Source organism: Gracilinanus agilis, chromosome 6 (genome assembly GCF_016433145.1).
Source record: "Gracilinanus agilis isolate LMUSP501 chromosome 6, AgileGrace, whole genome shotgun sequence".
Taxonomy (NCBI): domain Eukaryota; kingdom Metazoa; phylum Chordata; class Mammalia; order Didelphimorphia; family Didelphidae; genus Gracilinanus; species Gracilinanus agilis.
In genome coordinates, this window is record NC_058135.1 from 246,784,378 (window position 1) to 246,799,745 (window position 15,368).

At 37.4% G+C, this 15,368-nt stretch overlaps 1 protein-coding gene across 1 annotated transcript in view; it reads left to right on the forward strand.

Annotated features, from left to right (window-relative positions):
• ANO5 (anoctamin 5) overlaps nt 1-3,321 on the forward strand; it is a 79,110-nt gene extending 75,789 nt beyond the window's left edge. Inside the window, exon 18 of the mRNA XM_044681838.1 lies at nt 3,097-3,321. Within this exon, the coding sequence (XP_044537773.1) occupies nt 3,097-3,321 (225 nt within the window). The remainder of the gene's footprint in view (nt 1-3,096) is intronic.
• The last annotated feature ends 12,047 nt before the right edge of the window (nt 3,322-15,368 follow it).

The following is a 15,368-nucleotide window of genomic DNA, read 5'->3' on the forward strand; positions in this document are numbered from 1 at the left end:
AGTTCTTGGCCTTATGGAGCTTCAAGACTTGTGATACAGGACTTGAACTACAGTTTAAATAATGACTAAATAATGACTAATGATTAATTGGAAAATTTATTGATATGAGCAATTAATACCATAAGAAGGGTAAGGAAAAAAACCCACAACTGGATGCAGAAGAAAACAAGAAGGTGAACATACATTACGGAGATTGTTTGAGAGGACAGAAGGGATATTGAGTGTGAAGAAGTAAAGACTTTAGGAAAAGGTGATCATAGTCATAAAGTATTTGAAGGGTTATGTGGAGGACTTGTTCTAGTTAGTCTCCAAGGACAGAATTAGAAGCTTTGGATAGAAGTACTTTGGAATAGACAGTCTGGTTAGAAATTTTTTTAATAACAGATCTATCTACAAATGGAAGGGTTGCTTTAGGAGATAATGGGTTCCTCATCACTAGAAGTCTTTCTGTGGAAGCAGAATGACCACTAGCTAGGAATTTTCTTGAGGGAATTCTTAAGCAAGTGTGGGTTGGACTAGGTTACCTCTAGGATGGTCTTTGAACTCTCAAATTCTATTTTTTTTGTTTTTTTGTTTTTTTTGTGGAGTAAACAGAAGGCTTATGATGAACATTGATCTCATCTTGACCTTGAAGGATGAGTAGGATTTAGAGAAGAGAAATAAGAAGGAAAGGGGCAAAATGACATGAGACCCCTCAAAGTAGGACATCCAGGAGGAGGAAGGGTTTAGAAATTATCTCATAGTCGAAATGATAAAGGAATGGGTTAGAGTAGGGTATGAATCCTGGAGAAAGCCTAAGGGAGTGACAGACCGTCGAAAAATCATAATTTCAGAATTGGAGGAGACCATCTTATTTAAACCATACCTGAACAAATTCCCTGGCTGATGTGTTGGTATATTTTGGGAGAAACATGTCCAAGTTTTTAGCAGGGTCTCACCCCAAGATTGGGAGACTCAAACTCTGTAATCCAGAAGTAAGAAAAGAATTTTATTTGAAGAAGAGGTTTATAAGCTAGTATAATAGTTTAGGCTGGCAGAATGGCCTTCAGGACTGGTAGAGTAGCCTAGGAGCTGGTAAAATAGGAGCCCCTGTGGTGGAGTAGCCCCTTGAGCTAATGAAGTAGCCCTAAACCTGATGGAGCCCCATAGCTGGGCTAATGGTATAGCCCCATAGTCCTGAGTTGATGAGAGTAGCCCTATGGATAATGGAATAGCCCAGGAGCTGGTGGACCAGTCCCTCTCCCCCTAAATTCGTGCCTACATTTTGAGGTACATTAAGTGAACAAATGACCACAGCGAAAATGACTCGTTCAAGTATAGAATTTAGTGGTTTATCATTTCTCCAGTAGATCCCTAAGGAAGTGACTAGCCAGCCACTAATAGAAAATGGGAAGACATTTGAACTTCTTCCCAGAGTTGCTCATTATATTTATCAAAGTTTTAAATTGATTTTTTCTTCAAAACACACATTATTTTACCCCTTCATACCTCCCCTGGGGAAAAAAAGTCAGAACCCTTATAACAATCTGTATATTCATGTAGAATCGATTTCCTCCCTGGCCATGTCCAAAAATGTATGTCTCATTTTGCAATCTAATTCTATCATGTTCTCCATTATCAGTACCCTGGAATTATGACTGGGAACTGGGTTGATCAGAAGTTGTATAACTGTTTCAAATTTGTTTTTTTCCCCCAATGGTATCATTATTATATAACTTGTTCTCTTCATTCTGCTCAATTTATTCTTTTTCAGTTCATATGTTTCTTCCTAAATTTCTCTCAACCTATCCCTTTGGCCATATCTTGTGGCTCAATAGCATGCTGATACATTCATATAATGATTTGCTTAGTCATTACCATTTAATGGGTTATTCCCCACCTCCTTAATATTGTGAGCTCCCTATTAAATTGTAAGCTTCTTGAGGACAGAGAAACTGTCATTTGCCTCTCTTTGGATTCCCCAGTCCTTAACACAAAGCCTGACATATAGTAGTAGAAAAGATTAAAATTAATATTCAATATTATAAGTATTATATTTAATAAAATTTATTAAAATAACTTGAAGAAAATTAAAAAAGCTAAAGTAAAAAGACAACTAATCCAGCCCCAGTCATAAGAGGGGAGAGAGAGAGGAGTTATAGAACTATATAAATAATAACATGAAGATGAAAACTTGGGGGCGCAGGGAAAGGGATGCTGGGAGTTGAAAGAAATTCTGGGGAACATAGTTCAAATGGTACAGAATTTTCACTTATACATTAGGCTTTTATTAAATGCTTATTGACTGACTCTCCTCTCAGTTTCTAATTCAATTTCACTAGAAATAGAACTGTACTTAAGATGTTTGATCAATGATGTTCAAGATGTCTATAATGTGACAGAGACATGATTGAATTTTCAGAATGAGACATACTGTTTTTGAACCTAGAATAATGGGGAAATTTGTTCTGTAGAGTTTTGTATGTGTTTATATATTATGGAGATTTTATTTTTCTTTTAAATTGAATGTGATGAGACAAAGAAAAAAGTGCTTGTTGATTTAAAGACAAATACAGTTCCTTTTTTTTTAAAACCCTTATCTTCTGTCTTAGAATCAATATTGTATATTGGTTCCATAGCAGAAGAGTGGTAAGGGCTAGGCAATGATGGTTAAGTGACTTACTCAGGGTCCCACAGCTAGGAAGTGCCTGAGGCTTGAACCTAGGATCTTCCTTCTCTGGGCCTGGCTCTCAATCTACTGAGCCATGTAGCTTCCCCAGGTAGTGCATCTTTTAAAGAATATGACTTTGGTATCTGGTAGAATGGGTTGCTGATTGGGTGTGATCAGGGAATTTAATCTCTGAATGTAGAAAATTCTTATAAAAATGTTAATGTGAATAAGGAAACTCTAAAATAACAAATTCCAGTAATATAGAAGGCTGCATATTAGAAATAGCATTATGTCAGGAATCCAGTCTTGGATTCACATTCTAGCTCTTTGCCTTGTTGGCCCTTAAAGCATGGTGATCTCTGAAGTATTCACTAGCTCTAAAATCTAAATTCTCTGGTTGTCTGATTATCCTAAAATGCTCTCTCCCTTTTTGCTTCTTTCTCTAGCACATCGTTTTTCTTGTCAAATTCTTTGTGGCCTGGATGATCCCTGATGTCCCAGCAGAAGTGAAAGCCCGAATCAAAAGGGAAAAGTTCCTGACCATCCAAATCCTCCATGAGTATGAGCTCCACAAACTCAAAGAGAAACTGTGCAATAGGACAGATGATCAGATGGAGAAGGAAGTTATTGCCACACAAGGGAAAAGGGATCTGGCCCAGGTGATGGGATAGCCAAGGAACACCACTGACACCTGCTGGCCTGGCTTGCCTCCATCCTCTGAAACCTGGCTTTGGGCCAGGAAGCAAGTGTGCATTTTAGTCCTTCATTTTTTTATCCAAAGATTTTTAAACTCTTATAGAAGTCACTGGTCCCAAGCTTTGCCATATTGGAAGCCAGCCCATTATAACTTCACTGTGCCAGTTCTCGCCACATGTCATTTTATAGATTTCTGTATGTAACTGTTTAAGTGTGTGTCCAAAGTCCAATTGTTAGAAGATGATGGAATGTTGCTATTTAACACAAAATATTCATGGTAAGGCATCATTTCATCTTCATTTTCATCTGAATGTTGTCAAAAATTTTTGTCCTCTGGAATATTTTATACACTTTGGTTTAAGTTTTCCCATCAAGTGATTTTATGACAAAAAATAGAAAGGAGAGGAATATGTCTTCCAAAGAATTCGCATTTTGCCACTTTCTCAAAGAACTAAAATTAGTTGATCTGAAAGAAACACAAACATACACACACATACACATACACAACAAAACCACAACACAAATAATAAGAATGCATCAGGTGAAACATTATATCCTGGGCCCAGTGCATAAATTTAATGAATTAAATGTCCCTTAAAATCCAGGAGGGCTGGCCTTCCAGGAAATTTCATGAATGTTTTTCCCCCCCAAAGAAAGACTTCATTAGCATTTCAAAGAACTGACTCACTCCTCAATTCTTGAGTGCCCTTGTCTCTTACCTGGGAATCAGGCATGCTTTTAAGTGTTGAATTTCTGTGAGTCTTCCTGAATATAAAATGAGTTGTACAGAAGCAGATATCTTTTCTTAATATTTAAAGAAATCAATCCAATGTATATTAATGTATCTACTGTCTTTAAAGTTATGAAGTTGATAGAATTATTGTTATTGAAGTCTTGCCTTCCAGAACGCTTCTCTCACCTCATGGAGCCATTTTTTTTTTTTTGGCATAAAATTGTCAGTTAGCCATAAGCTGTTTATGAAATACGTCCTTGTCAACTTAAAACGATTTCAAGCCTTTTAAAAAATTATTTCACAACTGTTTTCTATGGCTATACTGGCCTATACTGTACCCAGTGCCTTTTTTCTATGTCTTTGATATATATGAAATGAAAGTGTTGGTTCGTGAGTAAATTCCCTGAATTATATTTCAGACATAAGCCTATAGCCCTTGAGAGGTGATCAGCCTAATAATGAACGCCCTGTGTTGTCCCTGGAGGAAGAGCGATCCGTAGGTTGTTAGATGAGTCAGTAATATATTTATATATTCTTCCTGAAATTAAGTGTAAGGTGTACCTATGCACATTTGTAGTATTCTAATGTCCTCAGACTTCAATCATACATACACAATCACACACACTCTGTATGTGTGTGTGTGTATATATATATATATATATATGATGATTATATGTTTAAAAGAGAGGAACAGATCAGTCTGGTATTATTTGAACCCCTTAGTTCCTAGGTTGTTTTCAGTTCCAAATGAATGACTTTTTTTTTTTTATCTATAGACATCATGACAATGTTTGAGCAAAAAAATTCTGACAGGATTCCTCATAGGATTTCTCGTGCTAATTACCTACCTCCTCCAGCACATGACATCCTTTTGCCGCCATTCAAGAAGTGGCAAATGGCATGGGTTGATCCCCCAAGGAGTGATGTTTTGGAACTTTCAGGCCATGAGTCTGGGTCTGGTCAATCCTGACAGCCACCCCTACACACACTATTTCCACAGTGCTCCCCCAGCATCCCTACTTGCCAATCTTTGATTCAGATTGGTGCCATCATTCGCACCGACTTAATTTTTTTTTTAATAAATCTAAACAAATTGTTCATTGTAGATCAAATGTGCAAGCTCTCGAGCCACTTGAGAACCAATCAGGTATTAAGTGCAATAAGCCATCAATGAATTTCCTTTACGCCAACTTGTATGCTGCTAATATATCGCACATGATTTTTCCACTGTGCTGTTTTCTCTTTCTTGTATGTAAGTTTGAGTTTATCCTGCTTAAATGGTTTCGAACTCAGCTTCGTGAAGTATATTCCCCGAAAGTCCCACCAAAGTGCTAACTTTGAAGCGTAAACTGGAAAGCAGACATTATTGTTTTGATTAAGTATGCATGAAGTGATCACAGATGGGAGAAAATATTTAAAAAAATTATCCAAAGGCATTTATAGCGTTGGGTGGACTTTGTGTTTTGAAAGAGAGATTTTGTAGAATTCAGGGTGTCAGAAAAGTCTTAAGCTTCAGTCACTAAAAAACTGTACTAAGACTTTTGTCTCTTTCAAGGGACATCCTATACTTTGTGCTTAGAGTTATTTCTGATTTCTGGAAGGATCTCCATATTCTTGGGGTTGCAAAAGAAACTCTGAAGCTTGCCTCAGTTCAGTAAATTCTACTCCAGACTAAATCTTTCTTTCAAGAGTGTCCACTTAGCAAACACATGGGGGCTCTCATCTGATGGGGGTCTTCATCGTTTGGTTGGATTATTCTTAAGTTATCCATGATAGCTGTGTTTTCACGAGCAGTCTAGGAAGCCTTTGCTACATGCTAAGCCCTGCTTGACATTTGGTAAGAGCCAAAATAGGCTTGTGACTGCATTCACATTCTCTTCTTACCCTTGTCTCTGTCATTACATTTTTATTTTCATAAATATCTAGTCCAAAAAACACTACCATCATCGCATTACCCAGAAGGAGAGTTTGAAATGTGTGAAAATTCCTTTTTCTGCTTCTTTGGCTCTCCCTGTTTAGCACACATTATCACATTCAATCAAGGTGTTACAAGAATAACATGTACTGTATCTGTGTAGTAGTTGGATGAGTTCTTTCTTTTTAAGTTGACTGAAAAGGTGAAGGGATATTCACCCTTACAGGATAAGCAGTGATATGTTTTCCTGGCTTTCAAGACTGTAAATAAATACAAATACATCTATGTAAAGCATCCTTTAATTCAAGGGAAAATGATCCTGTAGAACCTCTTGGCAATACTTGGCCTTCCTCGACTGCCTCAGGAGAAAAACGTGCTAATTAAGCAAGACTGTCAATGACTGGACTCTCTAAGTTTAAAAAAAAGAAACACTGTAATGAGAGGTTTTGCTTTTTAATTGAGCAGACATGAAATATCTGCTTCTAAAGGAAATGGAATGTTAGGAAGTAGTTATGGGATCATGAAGGAATTATGCTACCACGTAACACTATATCCTTTTTATAACCATTTTCTTTTATTTGTTTACTGCTCTTTTGCCTTTGTACACGACTGTTCAAAATATGTTGGCTTTTCCAATCAAAGAAATAAATCATCTGAGCAGAAAAGGAAGGAATTGTGGGTATTGGCAATATGTGTCACTTCCCTGCCTGGATTCCAGATCATAATGGTTTTTTAGTTAATTGAGAATGGTTGGAAGGTAATTTGCTATACTGTGGTATCCTGATGATGAGTCCGCCTCACTGCACCCGCCTCCATGTTTTATTTTTTATTTAAATGTTGCTTTTAATCAATGTATATGAATTTCGGGAGATGTGAATTCAGTCGGTGAATAAAGCAACATTTAATTTTTTAAACTGTGCTTTGGATAACATTTTAATTTGTGTGCATGTGTTTGGTAATAAAATGTCAATGTTTTCTTGACTTGGTCCAATGTCAGAAGGAATATTAGAAACCATCTCATCCAACCTCACTTAGACAAGGAAACATCCCCAGAATAGAAAAGTTACCTTTCTAATGTTGTATAATAAAATCCAGGCTGGTTAAACCTTAAATCTCTTGTGAATTCTAGGCCATTCACCTTTCTACAGTGCCATTCTGCCTCCTACAAGTTGTCTTGATGGTCCTGTTTATGTGTGTATATATTCATGGAATTAATGAAACTTGTTAGGCTAGGAAGAGGCGAGGAAATGCATGTAGGAAATGAAATATATAAAAATTTTTGGAAAGTGCCACTTCTGGACCTAAAGTCATTTTGTTATGTTAAACTTTTTAATATATAAATTGGTTTGCTCACAGATTTATCATAGATGCTCAACCCAGTAGTTGGAAAGACTGTAGAGGTTATCTGATCTCACCTCTACAACATCAATGACTTGTCATCACAGATTCTTTCACCTTTAAGACTGCCAAGATTGAGAAACTCATTACTTCCCTGGGAAGTGCCATCCACTTATGTGAAGCTCCAGTTTTTAGGAAGGTTTTCTTTACATTAAGCCACAGTCTTGTCTTTGACTCTGTCCACCCATTGTCCAACCTGTCCACCTTTCTTTTGGTCATTTGCCTTTTTGGTCCAAGAAGAACCAGCCAACCCTCTTCCACAAGACAATCCTTCAAGTACTGGAAAACAGCTACTGTGTCTTCCTGGGGCTTTCTCCAAGTTATAATTCCTAATTCCTTCACCCAAGCCTTAAATCATATGATCTCCATTTCTTTCACTCTCCTGCATGACTTCCTCTGGGCTCTGAACTTTTCAAAGTCAGTCCTAAAATGTGGCAGCCAAAATTGAAAACAGTAGAGTATATAATAGCAGGCTTACATTATTTCTTGTCCTGAATATTCCCTTCCTTCCTTTGATTAGCCTATAATCAGGTACAGATGGCCATAAGTCATGAGTTCAGGTCCTTCCTTTAATATATACTGATTATGTGACCCGTAGCAAATCACTTAATTTGTCAGTGCCTCAAGAGACTCCCTGAAACAAGGATTCTTAACCTTTTTTTCTGGGCCCTGGACCACTTCAGCAGTTTGGTAAAGCTTATGGAACCTTTCTTAAAATATTTTTAACTTTATGAAATACATGGGATTACAAAGAATACCAATTATATTGAAATCTGGTTAACAATATGTGTGTGTATCTATACATACATGGATGTGTGTGTTTGTATGTATGTATATTTACACATGTGTATATGTATATAAAGTTCATGAACTCTAGGTTAAGAATTCCTGCTCTGAGATAATTTAAGAATTATCTGAGATAATTTAAGATAAGTTAAGAATTTCTGCTCTGAGATAATTTACACATGGCAGAGCTGACAGTCATCTGAATTCATAAAAGGAGTTTCTTCCCTGAGAGTTCTTTGTGCTGATGAAATCACTAATTGGAAAAAATGTTGGCCAAACATATTTTCAATTTATTCTCTGTTTTACTTGACTTCACATTAAAACAAGCAGGCAAAAAAAAAAAACAACATGTTTTAAGAATGGTCAAGATTTCACAGAAATCTCAGGCCAATTTGCCTATAAATAACATCCTTCAAAATAGTATCATGCTTTTCCAGTGGAAAAGATCCCTTCCACTCCTCTGCTCTAGAAGCATGTATGTGATGTAGGGAGGGTATGTGGGGTATTTCAAAAAGCATCAGAACCAGCTCTGCTCCCTTTTTCTTGTGACCCTAATCAAGTCTCTTTTCCTTTCTGCGCTTTAAGTAGTCTCAGTTACCAAATGGAGGGCCTGAGCCTGATCCTATTTTAAGGAACCTTTACAGTTCTAAACTCTGATTCTGCTAAGTAGATTCATTAACTAAGTGGTGTTGGGTAAATGGAGCCTAAGGCAGATTTAGACCCAGTCATTGCACCAGAAGTAGCAGGATAGGCTTCTAATCTCAATGGGAAGAAAACTGAAGACATAAAATATATAGAAAAAACTACGATTGGGCATTGGAGGGAAAACAAGGAATATTAGCTCCTTGAGAGCAAGAATTGTTTCACTTTTTTTTTAATCCTTACCTTATGTGTTGAAGTCAATACTGTGTATTGGCTCCTTGGTGGAAGAGTGGTAAGGGTGGGCAATGGGGGTCAAGTGACTTGCCCAGGGTCACACAGCTAGGAAGTGTCTGAGGCCAGATTTGAACCTAGGACCTCCCATCTCTAGGCCTGACTCTCAATCCACTGAGCTACCCAGCTGCCCCCTAATTGTTTCCCTTTTTGTCCAAGAGCCTAGCATAGTACCTGGAACTTAGTAGGTGCCTGATGCATGCTTACTGAATTGTTGAATTGAACAAAGGCCCAGATGATCACATTTATGTTGCTTTTCCATTTTCTGTAATTTATGGACCTGGAAAATAAATTGATCAAATGTTATGTATTTATGAATGGATATGGTTGTGGGGAAGAAATATTGCTAAGGGAATAAAGAGCAGTGAAGAAGAGAGAGATGGGGGTCTGACCAGCTGGAAAAATGAAGCTAGATTTCTTCTGAGAGTGACTTTGAAAAAAGGAAAGAAGCCAGTGAGATAATAGTTGAAAAGGACTTTAGAGGTCATCTCATGTGGCCCTACATTTTAGAGATGCAAACACTTCCCCCAGAAGGGAAGTGACTTTCCTAAGGTCACATAAGAAAATAGCAGAGGCAGGAGTCAAATCCAAGTCATAGGATTGTGGCTGTAGAGTGAGAAAAGACATTTTAAGTCCCTAATCCAACACCTTCATTTTATAAATGGGGAAACTGAGTCAGGTGATTTCCCCAGGATTATATATCTAGTAAATGTCTGACTAAGGAACTGAGCTAAAGTCTTCTTGACAAAGTCTAGGGTTCTCTCCATTGTACCTATCCCATTCTTCTCTGCCTAAAAGAAGATTTTTGAACAAAGATAAAACATAATCAGAGTTCATGGACCCAGAGGACTCACAATACTTTAGAAATGAGTGGAAACTTAGAGGTCATATGATTATATAATTAAAATTAGAAAGGACCTTAGAATACCATAATAAGCATTTTGTCCAGGCTCTTCACAATGCATATATTACATGGAAGAAAACAGAAGCTCATAGAATAGAACTACATGGCCAAGGTCACATAGCTATTAAGTGTCAAGATCAGGACTTGAATTCAAGTCTCCTGATTCCCAAACCAATTCCCAATCAATTCCATAATTCTATGCTGCTTCCTTTTAGAGTACTAAAATGGTCCATCTAAAATAATAGCATCATAGATGCTATTATTTTATTATATTTTATTATGTTATTATTATTATTATTATAGAGCTAAAAGGAATCTTGGAGACTATTAAGTCCAGAGTTTTCATTTTACAAATGAACAAATCAGGTGCAGAGAGGTTGTGTCCCGTCCGGGGTCACACAGCTGATGAGTGATAGAGGTGGCTATGAAATGCATTTCTTCTTGAGCCCAGGTCCAATGCACCCTGCTGACTGACTCCTTGATATCGAGGCTGATAGCACACTGCTCTTCCCTGCCTTCCACAGTATTTTGTATAGTATTAAACACAAGGAAGTTCTCAGCGAGTAGATTATCTTCTCTGGCCAGCTTTCCATTCCTTTTCTTCCAAGGGTCAAAGTGATACAACACTCAATACATGCCAAATGACCTGTAATACTTCTGGCTCTACTTGAAAAGCTGCTGCTGTTCCCTCCACAAAATACTTCTCTTTTGAACCCATATAATTCACTAGAACAGATCTCATAAATACTGTCTATGAGACCGATACACAGTGGTATCGAGCTGAGAATCTCCACTGAGAAATCAAGGTAGGCTTTCAAAATTTCTGCTTTGTTTTTTTTTTTTTTACAAATATAGCTCTATTTGCATATGTACATTATACACAAATGTATCTGTGTGTATATAGTCACATACATGCATGTATACATATGTGTATAAGTATTTGTGTGTATATATGAATATGGCATATATATATATATATATGCATACAACCTTTCCCTCAATCTGTGTTCAAATTTCTTTTTGGCCTGGCCACTAGCACACCTGAGTTCTAATTCATTGTGTAGATAGAAATTTCGTACCTTTGAACTACATCTCCCAGCATCCCTTTCCTCTTTTGTCCCCAAGTTGTGTGCTTTCGTTGTTTGTATATAACCCTGCCTCTCTGCTCTCTTTTCTCCTGCATGTGTGGTTGGGGAACTTTTCCTTTTCCTTTTTTTTTTTTTTACTAAAGTAAAATTTTCCTTTTGCTTCAAGTTATTATAATAAAACTGTATAAAATTATAACACTTGGAATATTGGATATTAATTTTTATTCTTACACCAGGCTACTCCCTGATGGTTAGCCTGGAAAGAAAGAGTTTTAGGGGAAAAGGGAGACAGAGGGATATCTTCAAGCATCTTGAGGGGTAAACCTGTCAGGTGCAGACGGATTGGACCTCTCTAACTTTCCCCTGAAGGAAAAACAAGAAATGATATGCAGAAATTGAAGAAATGTAGATTTCCACTCCATGTGGGGAAAAGCTTCCTAGCAATGAGAGCTACCCCAGGTGGAATGAACTGATTTAAGAGGGAAATTGGATTTCTCCTCATTAGAGGTGCTTGAACAAAGCCAGGGTGACCACCTGTTGGGGAATGTTTCTAGGAAACAGGTGTAATGCGGGCTGCATGACCTTTAAAGTGCTTTCTAGCTATTGATTCTGTGGCCAGTTCTGTTTGGCCCCAAATTAAGTAAAATTGCCTCTGAGGTCCTTTCCATCTCTAAATCTACGATCTTTATGTATAAAATAGGGATAATACCCCATAAGATTTCTTATGAAATACCATGCAAGCATAATAAACTATTATGTTTTATTATTAAGATTGTTACTAATCATCAGTGAAAGGCATCTTTCAGCCACCCTTATTTTAAAATGAGAGACTTGAGCTCTAGGCAGGATAAGCAATTTGCCTAAGATCACCCAGGTGGTAAGCATCAGAAGTGGGATTTGAACCAGGTCATTTGACTCTAGAACCAATACCCTTTGCTCATACCACATAGTTACCATAAATTCATAAACATTTATTGTGTGCCAGGTAGGGCAGCAAGGCAGCCAGTGGATCGAGCCCTGGAGTCAGGAAGACCTCAGTTCAAATTTGACCTCAGTCACTGACTAACTGTACTACCCTGGGCAAGTTACAGGAGAAGGAAATAGTAAGCCATTCCAGTATCTTTGCCAAGAAAACCCCAAATGGGATCTTGAAGAATCAGACATGACTGAAAAATGATTGAATAGCAACAAAAATGTACCAGATACTCTGCAAAGTCTTGCAGATACAAAAAAAGGTAAAAGACTGTCTTTACCCTCAAGAAGCATACAATTTAATGGAGGAGTCAACAAGCAAATGTGAGAACCATAATTAAAGGCTAGTGACCTGGATGTACATCTTGGCTCTGTCAATAAATAAGTGAAATTCACTTCATGACTTCTCTGAACCTCAGTTTCCTCATCTATAAAGGCAGAGTTAATACTTAATCTTCTTGCTTCATGAGGTTATTTTGAGAAAATTGAATTATGATCTATAAAATATATTTAAAATATAATAAGCCAAGTATTATGTTAGTATAAAATATTGTTATTATTGTAGAGGGGAAAAAGTGAGCCCCCTGAAACATAATTGCTAATTGGAACCTTTGGCAAAGAAAAGTTTAGATCAATCTCTTTAACCACAATAATATTTTTAGGGGAGATATTTAGCTATTGTCAACCCAAATGGTTAGAACAACTTCCTTGAGAGGCAGCAGAGTTTTTTGGAAATTGCCCTGAATTTGAAGTGAAAGGATTTAGGTTGAATCCTGACTTTGTGTGATTTATCTTTTATGGACTTCATTTTCCTCTTGTATAAAAGGAGGATGTTAGATAGATGACCTCTGAGTGAAATTTATGATCCTTCATTCCTTGATATCAACAGCTTTTCATGTTCTATGTTGATATACTTCTACTGGAGAGTTAATTAATCTCTCTGCTTAGGTTAGTCATTCCTCAGGGTTTAACCTAACACTACGAGAGAACTAACATAAGGTAAGTCATAACTAATCTACCCAAGTTTCTACACTTATAAAATGAGGGGTTTGGACCAGATATTCCTTCCCTAAAGTCCCTTCTGGCTCACACATTCTATGAACCTATGACTGGTGGAGACTGGAACCCAATTCTTTCTCATCAAAGAAGAGATGACTGCTCTTGAAGGGCCAACCAAACCTTGCCCATTCTAAAGGAGTAATTCACGTAGGAAAGAAAAGTGACCCAAAGGCTCAGGGATTTCAAGTATAATGTTAACCATATGTGAAGGTTATTTGGGATGATTTATAACATAGGCTGACAACGATATACACCATGCAGAGAGTGATTAATTTTTATTGTCATAAACCCTAGAAAAGAGGCAACAGGCCATGGCAAGTTCTCTAAGGGGGAGCAACTAAACTGAAAAACTCTTCTGACATAAGAGACCACAATCTTGTGAAGCCAACAGAACTCTTGGTTAAATGGTTGAGTGGTAAACCAAAGTCAAGTCCACCAAAAGCAGGTTCCACTAAAGTTTCTGTGGAGTCCCCCACAGTCTCCCTAGAGAACAGGAGTCCATATGTGAGCAAGATGGCACTAGAAAACAGAGTGAGGGATCCGCCCTGAAATAAATCAATTTTATATCAACACAAAGAAAGACCGTAAATTTAGAAGGCCATGCCCTGGCAGAAGCTTTAGTATCTTGGAAAATTCTCTTGTGGTGTTAGGGTAGTCTTGCTGACCATGGTATGACTGACTTTTTGAAGAAAAAAGAAATTATTTTAGTGGTCTGGCAGGAAAAGAGGGTTTTAAATCATTTTATTTTACATACTGAAACTCAAATTGGAGTTGGTTTTACAAGCCTTCAGGGAACACATATGTCCCCCCTTTCAAAGGATGATTTCTCCTTAAAATATCTTTTCCCAATGACCCAATAAGTCTTCCGGAGAGAGAAAATTGGCCCCTTTCTCCATAGGGAAGGAGGGGAGAATAGAGAGAAATAGGAAATATTGTCTTGTCTCCCCTAGATCTGATCTGGTGCATCCAGGTCAGAAGGTGATAAAGGAGATGAAATCTTGATTGAACTTTACCAGTGATATTCTAAAGATTCTTTCAGTTTTGCACACACACACATGCACACATCCATACACAGAGTCATACACTCACATTCACATGTGTACACACACATATATGACTTTGAGACTAGACTACTTAGAATTATCCTCTTTAATTCACTTATTCCTATTGGGGCTACTCAAGTCCAAAACTCTTAGTAATAAAGGAAATCTCTTAAATTTGTTCCTTTGGTTTGTTGCCTCAAATGTTCTTTCTCCATGCCAACCAACTAATAGACCATTGGCTCAGCCTGTGCCTCCTCATCTCAGGTGTGTGGAGACGTTGCTGAAGGAGAGCATCACTACTGTGTGATTGAAATCTTTAAAGATCTTTGATTCTGTCTCATTTTCTCTGCCTGTCCCAATATTTTCATCCTGGCAAAAGCAGAATAAAATGAGGATCAAAGGGAACTTTAAATGAAATTGTTTCATTCATTCAATAAATATTTATTGTGGATCTCCTAGATTTAAGGCATTGCACTGGAGGCTTATAAAAGAATTCACTGGTTGATTTTGTTTTATGCAATAGGAAACCACAGGTAATTACAGAAAACTTACAAATGAGATGAAAGAAAGGATGGAACTCTGTAACACACAGGGTATAGAAGTTATGCCTAATCATTCACCTCATTTCAATTTGCCACTCACAAAAAGTAATTCAATGATACTAAAATAGCTAGTTTTCTAGAAATAAGGTGGTCACTAACAGTAGTAATTTTCTGACTAGTCCTCTAGGACTGAAACTGCCATAGAGTCTTTGTGTCCTGAGGGTTTATACTTGCTATTAAGCAAGCCACTTGTCTCAGTTTCCCCATCTGAAAAATGAGAGGGTTGGACTCTAGCTTCAGAAGTCTCCTCCAATTCTGTGTCTATGATCATTTACTGATACCAAGGGACATAAAGTCCCCTCCTTCAAGAAGAGGTTTGACTTGAACTGGTTCCTGAAGCCAGGTAGCATATGGTTAAATAAGAGGACCATCGAATATCTGCATTGGGAGAAGCCTCAAAGATTATGTCATCTTACTCACATCTGAACAACAGATTCGTTTGCTTCATACTACACAGGTCTACATCAAGCTTTTTCTTGAAGATCTCCAGGGATAATTTTTGACTTTTTCAGTGTCTTTCCAAAAATGTGGCACTCAGAGATGAATTATGCCAAGGAAGAGAACTAGACAGAGAGTTTCCCTAGGACAG